The sequence below is a fragment of the Phyllostomus discolor genome, chromosome 2 (genome assembly GCF_004126475.2).
Source record: "Phyllostomus discolor isolate MPI-MPIP mPhyDis1 chromosome 2, mPhyDis1.pri.v3, whole genome shotgun sequence".
Taxonomy (NCBI): Eukaryota; Metazoa; Chordata; class Mammalia; order Chiroptera; family Phyllostomidae; genus Phyllostomus; species Phyllostomus discolor.
Window position 1 is genome coordinate 167,190,789 of NC_040904.2, and position 11,630 is coordinate 167,202,418.

General features: G+C 42.8%; 1 protein-coding gene across 2 annotated transcripts; it reads left to right on the forward strand.

Annotated features, from left to right (window-relative positions):
* Positions 1 to 7,801: 7,801 nt before the first annotated feature.
* Positions 7,802 to 11,011, forward strand: RHEBL1 (RHEB like 1). Of its 2 annotated transcripts, XM_028532491.2 has the most exons (8): positions 7,802 to 8,084; positions 8,680 to 8,751; positions 9,101 to 9,168; positions 9,443 to 9,525; positions 9,615 to 9,671; positions 9,873 to 9,920; positions 10,266 to 10,347; positions 10,514 to 11,011. In XM_028532491.2, exons 1-8 carry the CDS (start codon positions 8,033 to 8,035, stop codon positions 10,601 to 10,603), a joined length of 552 nt encoding a protein of 183 aa, XP_028388292.1. In that variant the 5' UTR covers positions 7,802 to 8,032; the 3' UTR covers positions 10,604 to 11,011. The 2 variants fall into 2 exon arrangements, with proteins under 2 accessions (XP_028388292.1, XP_028388293.1); XM_028532492.2 differs by lacking the exon at positions 8,680 to 8,751.
* The last annotated feature ends 619 nt before the right edge of the window (positions 11,012 to 11,630 follow it).

Below are 11,630 nucleotides of genomic sequence, written 5' to 3' on the forward strand. Positions count from 1 at the left end.
CTGGGATTCTACCCAACATGTGAGCTGAGATTAATCACATTTCCTCCACACACACATCCCTTCCTTGTTCTAGTCCCTGGTGGGTCTATAGTATCTCATAGAATATTTGAGACTAGATATTATTAATCTCTTCATGAACTAAGCTTAAGCCAAAGTCACCCACTTTCCTCTTCTCTTGGAGGCAGCTGGCCCAAAGCACTTCAGGGCCACCACAAGAAGGATGGTGTGGGTCTCTCTCACACACAGCCTCTCTTCTCTCCTTCTCTCTACCTTTTGATAAACAGGCTAGGATAGATTATTCTTTGAAATGTCTGATTTTCAGTAACCATTACAACTGTCTAAAGATGAAGGGGCTTCTTTGATAGGGTGAGGAGGTGGATATCCTTATCTTTGAAAGACTCTATACTAAGGCTTGGAAACTTGGTGGGAGTGTTGCAGGAGGATCAAGCATCATACTAGTGGTTGTCACTTTTAAACTGTGATTGCTTCTCACTTAACTATAATTTGATAGTTAAGAACAATAGAGCTATATATTCTATTTGGTGCTTATGCACCAGCTGTGTGACCTTGAGGAAATCATTTTATAAGAGATGCCAGAGACTACAATGAGGTACTTCTAAAAGGTTGGAAATAAGGAGGTGCTCTGAGATTTAAACAAAGCAAGGCAAAATTAATATGTAAAGGTATAAGGCAGTTCTTCCCAGGTCCAGAGACTTGACTCCCTCTTTTCAAGAAATTTTTATTAAACCCTAGGAAGTACTAATAGGCATTGTATTATGCTAAGAATTTTTAATATTTTTCTACTGAAACAGGCAGAAATCAATCATGAAAACATGATTGATTTAAATGAATTAAATTAATCATGTTTTAGCATAGAAGAGTAGCCTGATCAATTTTGGGTTTTAAAAGGATCCTTCTAGCCCTGGCCAGTGTGGCTCAGTGGGTTGGGCATCATCCTGCAGCCTGAAAGGTCATGGGTTCAGTTCCTGGTCAGGGCACATGCCTGGGTTGTGGGCCAATGTTTCTGTCCCTCTCTTTCTCCCTCCCTTCTCCTCTCTTGAAAAATAAATAAATAAAATCTTAAAAAAATAAAATGAAAGAGTAATTGATCAGACAGTATCAATCTATTAATCCCAAAGGGAATGTGGCAAAGGGGCAGCTCAGTCAATCAGAATTGTTACTGTGTGCCCAGAATTTTCCTGGGGAGGGAGATGCCCAGTGTGGTCACTGGTGGGGCAGGGATGGTTTTTCAGACCTCTGTATGACCTGGTGGAGATACCCCACAGAGAGAGTCCTCTCCTTTTATCCTGAATTTATGCTTGTGGTTGCCTCACCAGAAAAGGCAATGCCCTAGAATCTAGGCCCTAGAGAGAGGACACTGGCATCCTGGGTGATGGAAGAGAGAGCAATGAATACATTGGCATGGTGGGACTCAGGTCAGGTGCTCATGTATTAGGGTGAGGCTTCCCTGGCACATGAGAATTTGGAGTTATGAGCCATTCTCAGTGATGTCCAGGGAGGGAGCCAGACCATCTGCCCTCCTCTGACAATCTCCCTCTAGCTAAACTGGGAGTTCACTTTTAACATTTTATTTATTTGTTTGTTTGTTTGTTTGTTTGTTTGTTTATTTATTTATTTTAGAGATAGGGGAAAGTAGAGAGAAAGAAAGGGAGAGAAATATCGATTGGTTGTCTTTTTTACAACCTGACCTGCAACCCAGGCATGTGCCCTGGCGGGTAATCGAACCAGCGACCTTTTGGTTCACAGTCCAGCGCTCAATCTGCTGAGCCACACCAGCCAGGGCGGGAATTCACTTTTAAACGAATAATGATAATTATTATGGTGGCTTCAATGTAGTGAGTACCAACTGTTTCTTAATAGAGTGATAAGGATATCACATACATAATCTCATTTGCTTTTCACAACAGTTGTGCAAAAATAAGTGCTTGATTCCAGAAGGATTTAAACGGGTCACGCATGGGGCTGAGGGCCTGGGTTCCAAGGGCATGTAGTCAGAAACAATGCCTCAAATTATAGAACCATGGCAGTTGGGGTACTCTGGCAACTGCCACTGAATGCTAGACACTGCAGTTGCAGGCCACTGCCCTGACACCGGGAGCTGGAAGGCACTGCTGACTCTGCTGCCACTGTCTGCCCTGGAACTCCATCTTTATGTTGGTGGCCAGAAAGAATGGCAAACATCTACCTTGTTGTTCTAGCCATTTCATAGAAGAGAAACTGAGGTTTAGAGTGGTTAAATAGCCTGCTTGAGATCATGTAGTGAATAATCCAGGATTTAAAACCAGGTCTGTTTAACTGCCAAGTCCATGTTCTTTCCACTATGTTTTGCTGTCATGAAGCACTTAACTTTTCCAGGCTGCAGTTTCCCAACCTGTAGTCTGAAGAAGTTGTACTACATCAGTGATTCTCAAAGCATAATCCTCAGACTGGCAACCTCATTATCACCTGGAAACCTGTTTAAATGCAAATTATTGAGTCCTGCTCGGACCTACTGAATCAAAAACTTTAGTGTAGGGCCCAGCAATCTTTGCACTAACAAGTCCTACAGGTGACTCTGATGTATCCTCAAGTTTGGAAATACCTATACCAGATGATCATCAAGATCTCCTAGCTCTAAGAGCTTATAATTCAATTATTTTGTGAGTTGCTGGTTGTGGTCCTTGAATTGAGCAAGATCCCCTGAGAGGAGCTAAGTACTTCCCATTTTCCTAAAATGGGTTTGTGTTTATCATATTACATGCTAACAGAAAGAGTAAGGGGAGAAGTAGACATATGGACTGTGCAAGAAGATGCCTGTATGTACATCCTGATTATTTTTCTGTGGCATGCCTATGTCCCTAACTGGCCCATTGACATGTGAACATTGGAGAAGCACCCCAAAATCCAAGAGTCAACAATAAATATAAGGGGGGAAGGGTATAAGGGGACTACATGGTAATGGAATAAAATACAATAAAGATTAAATTAAAAATACCTTAATTCAATTATTTCCCCATGCCCTCACTTAAAAATTCCTGTTCTTCTCATGTCCTCTGATTATATAAATGAAGTTGCCACCTTTCTTCACTGGATCTCCTTTAATCAGGTCATCAATTTCATAACTTCTACCTGGAGTACTCTTTGTATGAGCCTTCACCATCCTCTTTGTTACTACTCTCATCTGTCCCCTCATGGTATTGGTTTCCTAATAGGGCTTGCTGCCTCTGGCCCCCACCTCTCTCTTTACATTCTCTACAAGGCCACCAGGGTGATCCTTACAAAGCCCAGCTCTCCTCATGGCACTGTCCTCCCCATAACACCCCACAAAAAAAACAAACAAACAAACAGCAAAAGTTCCAATGCTTATTGCAGTGCTTTCCAAACCTTGTTGTTTCCATGAGGATGTCCATGGTCCCTTTCCACCCATATAATTATTTAATGTTTTTCTCTAATTCAACTAATTTGTCTTACTGCCAACTTTAACCTCTTCTAAGCAAGAATATTTATGATCTCATAGTTTTGGCCTTATAGCTGTTATATTTTCTACCATGCATTAAAATTACATAACAATTTTTTTAAGTTTGTGTATTACTTAAGTCATGTTATATATCACTAGTGGTATATTTTGAGAACCCTGGGGGGGTCAAATAAAGGTTAAATTCTTAAAGCTGGCATTCAAAGCCATCCCTGATCTGATCCCAGCCTAATTTCCAGTCAATTTTCACGCAGCCTACACACAGAGAGTGCTCCATGTACAGTGTCCACTTGTTATTCCAGACACACTGTTTTCACTCTTCCCTTAGCATTTTGTATTTTCCCTTAGGGTCTTCTAAAACTTAAGGCTCATCTCAATCATCAATTACATTGTGAAATCTCTGATCCTTTCAGACAGAATCATCAACTTTGGTCTGTTTCTTTCTTTTCTTTTTTTAAAGAATGTTTTCTTACTCTGTGCTTCTAGCTACTTATATTGTAACATGAGACAATATAAATTTGTCTTCTAATCTTTTATTTGATGATTTACCTTACCATAACATTCAGAAGTATATCATGCAGAATCCTTGGAGGAAAGTGTTTGCACACCCGAATGAGGAATTGAGGAGAATATAATGAAAGGTCTGTTCATAAAGTTGTGGCCAGGGTGAAGGAGTATCTGCGAGAGTGGTAAAGCATTCTGAGTTTGGCATCAGTGGGGAGCTACTACAGGTGGTAACTCCTAGGCTTGAAGGGTCAAGGGAAGGAAGAGTTGCAAGGACCCACAGAGAGCTATAACTGTAGCTGTAGTTGAAGGAGAAGGCCACTCAACAGGGCCTGTGGCCTCTAGTTGCCATATGAGTGAGTCCAGGAGAGAGAACAGAATTGCTAATTCAACCCACAGGATCATGAGAAATGTGTTATTTGTTTTAAACCACCAAGTTTTTATATATTTTGTTATGCAACAATAAATAACTGATACATCGACAGGGATGTGAACCCATAACTGTTTCTCCACCAAAGCTGTGGAAAACCAAGAATACCTGAAGACCTGTGCCATGCAACCCATAATTTTAATGCAAAAATGGTAAAAATAGTAAAAATGTTTTCACTTTTCATAGAGATACTTAAAACAGTTTTCTGGGAGCATTTCATCTTATTTTGTCTCAGTTGTCTGAGACATAACAATATATAATGCTGTCACTAGAAATGTTATTCCAAGTCCATTTACCTAAAGTTAGTATAATTTGCTTCCTTTATTGGATCCTATATTGGTGATCTTTATATATATATATATATATATATATATATATATATACACACACACACACACACATATACATATATATATGAAGTAACCATTTAGGCATTACTTTTTTAGGTGTTTGATATTTAATAAACAAATATCTTGGTCCTGAGATTGTGGAGTGGTTCATTAAACATTTATTCCTAGTCCCCCTTTTTCCCTTCCTTCACTATAGAGGGTAGAAAATAAAATGCTAAAATTTCCAGGCTCCCTTGCTGCTAGAGATGACCACATGATATGGTTTTGTTCAAGGAGATAGATGTAGCTGGAAATCTGCTGAGATCTCTTATTTAGTAAGCCACAAAAGGAGAAAACCTTTTGTATTAGTCCTTTTGCTTTCTTCCTGACTAAAAGCAAGAGACTTGGAATGAGGATGGTTAATAAAGAAACTATTTACAAAGATGTGAGCAGGGCATAGAGAAACCACAAAGGGTAGAACAGTACCCCAGGGTGAGTATCAGAGAGGCTGTTACCGTGGTAGGCTTGAGGGGTAAGGAGAGGGAGTTACTAGAAGACAAAAGAGCTGTGTTGGGGGGGGTAACGTGCCTTGAGAGGTGCTGTGTCACAACCTTCACTGGGGGACATAGACACTGTCCTCCCTCCATTTGATCTCCTATGAGTGCTCCCCTGTGACTGAACCTCATTGGGATTTAGGGATCAAGGTCTGCCCCTTGGACACAAATCTGGCTGGGAAAGAGTGGAGAGACAGTGTATAAGGCATCTCTTATGTATCTTTATATCCCTGCTGTGTAACATGTAGTAAGAATGCCTGGTTCAAAGTAGAAGATGAGTAAGTTTTTACTGAATTTAATTGAATCCAGTTCTTTGTTCTGTCTTACAATACTTAAGACCCAATCTGGAATCACCACTAACCTCACTCAGGCCTAGTTACCACCAAAATTGCTAATCTTCAAAGAACTTCTTTTACTCTATAGAAAAAGTATTTTGGGGTTTCTTTCTGAGGCCAGATTAAGAAATGGCTTTTTGAAACAGCTTTCATAAATCTGGATTTTTTAAGACAATTAAATGGTTCTGTAGTTTTACAAAGACTGCCCTCTGGTATAATTCAATTCTTAAATACCTACTTCACCAAGGCATTCCAGGAGAAATAACTTCTGTGTGCTACTTGTATGACTCTCAATTCCTACATTTGTAACCTAAGAGCTAACCATCATTCAAGTCTCAGGTACAAATGTCACTTTCTCAGGCTTTCTAGGATATCACATAAAAAAAAAAAAGAGGAATATCACAGCCCAAGTTACCTCCATTAATATCTTGTTTTTTCTCATCGCAGTTATAACTTTTTTGTTGTAACTTATTTATTCTTTATTTGTAGATTGTTGGTCTTCTCCCAAAAGAATACTTGCTCTTTGTAGAGCAAGGAATTTGTCTGTGTTGTTCCTTGCTCTTTTCCCAGCACTTGGAAGAGTGCCTGGGACATGGTGGTTGTTTGATAAATATTTATTTATGAATGAATGAATAATACCAATTATCAACCTTAGGGTTTTTGTGAATATTAAATGAATAACAATGAAATGCACCTGTTTTCTTTCTCTCACCTCCTGTATTCAATCCTTCAGCAAGCCTGCTTGCCCTCAGCCTCAAAACTTACTTCCAAGAAATCCCAAATTCTTATTTCATTCATCTCTACCATCTTCACCTTTCACGTGACTACAAGTAACAGTATGTAGCTGATCTCTCTACTTCCCCACTTGCTCTTATCCCCTTCAAACCCCAATCCATTCTCCATAGTGAGGGAGATTTTAAGAAACACAATTCAGCTCATGTCTTGCTCCAACTTAAACATCATCAACAGCTTTCTAGGTACTAGAATTAGCCCAAACTCCTTTTACATGGCCTGGTTCCTGCCATCCTCTTAGGCTTCATCTGCTTTAGGCTAACTGGTCTCTCTCTCTCTCTCTCTCTCTCTTTTTCTCTCTCTCCCTCCCTCCTCGAATTTTAAAAATTTATTTTTGTACAAATTGTCATGCCAGAATACTGACACTGAAGGATTCTTCTGTGGGAATCTTGTGCTAGCTGGCCCCCTGTTGTCACTCAGACCTGAGTTTAAACAGGGCTTCATTTGAGAGGAAATATCACTAATCTAAAATGATCATTTCTTGTTTTAAAAAGTTTTATTTATTGACTTGAGAGAGAGGAAAGGGGGGTTAGGAGAGAAAGATTTGTTGTTCCACTTATTTGTGCACTCATTGGTTGATTGTTGCGTGTGCCCTGACCTGAGATCCAACGCAACTTTGGCATTTCTGGACAATGCTCTGATCAACTTAACTACCACACCAGGGCATAAAATGGTAATTTCTTATTATGCCACCTTTTGCACCTAATGCTACCTAGTATGTCCTTGTTTATGTGTTTGTCTCTTCGCAAATAGGTTTTAAGTTTCATGGATTCAGAGACCTTGTTTCTCATGTTCATCACTCTATTCTCAAAACTAAAGCAACGCCTGGAACATAAAGTATACACTTAGTAACTATTTGTTGAATAAATAAATGTGTTGATGATGATGTTGACAACGAAACCTCAGTCCTGGCCTCAAATTCTAACAGTTTGCCCAAGAATAATAATTGCAGTTCCGAAGTTATGTTAGATCCTGGAAGACTGTGGAAACATGGCAGTAAAGATCTGGGGCTGAGGGCTGGGGAAAGCGTTGGGAATATCTTAGAACTTTGGCCTTTTTTTCCCTATCCAAGGACCACACAGACCTTGCAAAAGGGAGGCCTAAAATCTTTTGACGAGAATGTCCAGGCCGGCCACAATGGGTATTTTCTATCAACGATTCTCTACAGCCACTTGGGCTAGGTTGCGAATGCGCAAACACCTCTAGGACCCCGGGTTCCTTTCTGTTTCTTTATGAATGAACCGGCTCCAGTCTGCGCACGCGCAGCTTCTTGTTCTCCCGCTACACGTGAGGCCCACCCTTTCCACCGGCTGGTGGCCCCACCCTAATCCTTTCTAATAGACCAATGGCAAGCGGCCTGGGGGGCGGAGCCCGGAGCAGCGCGGCACTGTAGTTCTTCTAGAGCGCCGCTCCCCTGCTTTAGTCTTGCAGTGTTGTGATCACGTGGTGAGCTGCGGGCGCGGCGCTTGTTTTGGTTTCTCTCTAGCTTGCCCTGGCAGCTTGGGGTGAACGCTTTTTTGTGCCGGTTGCTGCACCTATCTGCACTGTGGCCTCCTCTTCTTAGGGCTTTCTCAGCTCGCAGTTCTGCAAGCCCTTCGGGGCCGGTTCCTGCCATGCCGCTAGTCCGCTATAGGAAGGTGGTCATCCTCGGGTACCGCTCTGTAGGTGAGTCTCCGCCCTGGGGAGAGCATGGAGGCACCGCCGCTTTGTGGCCAGAGGAGGCGCGCTGTCTCAGGAACGCGACCCAGGAGGAATGGTGGCATCGTTAGAATGGAGATATAGAACGAGGATTGAAAGGATGTTGGAGGAAAACCTGGGGTGGTGGTAGTGTGTGGAGGGCTGCAGGAAGCGGAATATGTAAGAGTTAATGTGGACTTGGCTGCCGGAACACCGGAGTGGTTTCCAGTGTTACTCTGGGCGGTAGGGGTGGGGTCAGCGTTTGATGACAGGGCGCGGTCTGTGTTGGGCAAGTCTCAGGTGTCCGGGTGTGGAGCAGATTTGATCCCAGGGAATCTCGGATCTTTCTGGAGGTGGGTGGGGAAAGACTTCCTGCGGGGCTACTGAATGCATTCAGTTGCCAAGATGCAGAGATCCAGGGCTGAAAGAGGGTGAGGGTAGGTTAAGAGAAAGCATCGCATGGGGCACTCACAAGCTAGGGTGCTAATTTGGGGTCCCCTTTACTACGGGGCCACAGCCCGAAAGGACAGAGAGTGTGGATGTGAATAGCTGATTTAGATACAACTACCACTGCTTCCCACAGGGAAGACATCTTTGGCACATCAATTTGTGGAGGGCGAGTTCTTGGAAGGCTATGATCCTACAGTGGAGAATAGTGAGTGGACTTCTCCCTAGGGATGGGTCAGGGAGGGCTTGGGTGTCCCACACACCTCCATAATGTGGGATTTTCCTGGTGCCAATGAATGATTTAAATATATATGAAATCTAATCCCTTCTCTAGCAATCCTATTCTATGAGTGAAGCTGGAGTGTGAATTATGCAAGATACTGAGTCCAGGATGGTGTAGATGTAGACAATAAGATCCTTAACATTGTCTCTCCAGATTCCTGGAGAGCTTCCTGGACCTGGTCCATCTATGTCACTCCCCCAGGGTTAAGAATGTATCGGGGCACATATCACTAGCCTTACAAGGCACTCACAGTCAAATTTTCTTTTCTTTTCAGCTTACAGCAAGATAGTCACTCTTGGAAAAGATGAGTTTCACCTACACCTTGTGGACACAGCAGGGCAGGTACTAGTTTGGGTTAGGGTATCTAAATGTGACAGTTCAGCCCTGGGGGATGAAGTCTGGTAGCCCCTGTGGCTCATCTGTAAAGTAGTATTAAAAGAAAAGCGTTTTAGCACCTAGTGGTATGTAGCACTCATTGGAGCTACTCCATAAATACTTGTTGAATAAAAGTGACTGGAATTGGGAGTGCCCAGGGAGGGTACCCAGGATGCAGCCTACCAACCTTTGACATCTGAGTGTTATGGATCTAGACATTGGTGTTTCTATTTTTTGTCAGGATGAGTACAGCATTCTTCCCTATTCATTCATCATTGGGGTCCATGGTTATGTGCTTGTGTATTCTGTCACCTCTCTGCATAGGTAAGTGACCAAGGTTGTAAGTGGGGGACTTGCGAGGATCTGAGGATTGTCCCAGAACAAAGTTATAGCTCTATTTCTTGTGTTTAAAGCTTCCAAGTCATTGAGAGTCTGTACCAAAAACTACATGAAGGCCATGGGAAAACCCGGTAAGTAGGCCTAGTGCAGAGACCTAGTGTGGACACTACTGCATGGAAGCTAACAGAGAGGACTATTGGCTTTAGTTAGGGAGGAGGCTGGGATGTAGATCTTGTCTGGTTTTCTGGGGAATTGTCCAGTCCTAATGTGAAGAATGTTGGGGTCCACAGGCAGTTGGAAGGGATCCTAGAGTAACTGCTGTTTTCTCACAGGCTGCCGGTGGTGCTAGTGGGAAACAAGGCAGATCTCTCTCCAGACAGGTATGGAAATCTGTACAGCTCAAGGCAAAGGAAAGTGAGCTGGACTAGAAATCAGGCATGCTCCAGTTCTGGCTCTGCCACTGACTTGAACCAGTCATTTCATCACTTTTTGTTTCTAACTTGAAAGTTAAAACAAGATAACTTTTCTGTTGCAAAAGCTATAATTTCATATTTCAAGCCTCACTTCCAGACTTCTGTGTTTTACTTATATTTTCTCCTTTCCCAACCCTCCATCTAAACCTTGGAAGTGGGATGGGTTAGAAGAAATCCAGATTCTATAAAGATGTTGCAGAGAACATGAGGGCATTACTATCCTCCATCTTCATATCCCAAATTTGGTTCTAGGGAGGTACAGGCAATCGAAGGGAAGAAGCTGGCAGAGTCCTGGGGTGCAACATTTATGGAGTCATCTGCTCGAGAAAGTCAGGTGCTGGGCCTGAAGATTAGGGAGATGATGGGGTTGGCAGTATTTTTATTATGGAATTGCTTGGTGTTGGGGATGGTGGAGGAATGGGGTATTCACCTCAGAACTGGATGGTATTATTGGCAGTGAACTCACTGACAGTTTTGCCCTGAATTTCTATCCCATGCAGTTGACTCAAGGCATCTTCACCAAAGTCATCCAGGAGATTGCCCGTGTGGAGAATTCCTATGGGCAAGAGCGCCGCTGCAGTCTCATGTGAGCCCTCAGGCATGGTATAGCTGCTGGGATTCTCCCCCTGGCACTTACCAGGCTCCAATGGGGGCAGGTTCTCAGGACTTCACGGGTATGGTTGCCAGCTGTGTCCCTGGTCCTCTGGGCACACAATATGGTACCCTCATGTTTGCACACTTTTCCCAGGCTCCAGGGGCCTGGTTGTCAATGTTTACAAAAGGGGCAAGAATGTCTCATGGGCACTGGCCTCTGTTTTTGCTAAATGAATTCTTATAACCTGCAGGGTTGCGATATGAGTCCTGGGTATTGTTTATTCAGGACCCAGTCTCCTATGTAGGTTTTGGATATTGTTTGGGTGAAGGGAGCTGGGGACTCCAGAAGTGGAGCTGGCTCCCTAGGGTGAGAATGTATATATGCAAATAAACTGAGAAATCTTTTTGTTGTTGACTTCTCTGTGTCAAATATCACATTGACAAATAAGATATTGTGTCACCAGTATCTTATTGGGAAGAGCTCAGGGCCACTATCTCCTTTTTCAAGGATTGATGATTATGGTCTTTGGTGGGGAATCGGGGCTAATTTCTTTCCAACTACCTCATTCCAATTCCTTACTCATTCAGAACCATCACCCTAAGACTTACTACTTGCATTTCCCAGCTTTCGGTTTCTGCTGGGTTCTTCCTAATACAGGTACCACCAGTTGGCTGCCACTCCCATCCAAGTTCATAGGTTCTCAAGAGCCTGTTTACCACAGAAATACCACCCTCTAGTGGTCAGCTGCCACATGCTGACCTAGCTTCTCTCCTGGGCCTTGGCATTTGCTGGAACTCAGAGAGGGTAGGATTTGGGGAAGAGGAAGAAAGCCCCACATTCCTAATATTGTAAGAATTGAGAAGGAGTATGACTAAAGTGTTGTGAAGATTTTGTCTAAGAGAGTTAAGTAAGAAATAATGCCTTTGGTGTGTATTAACCCCCTGTGCCCCATACCCACAGTGCCTTTCATTAAAATAGATTGTTATTTTTCTACCTTTGGTGACCTTTTGATGCCTTCTACA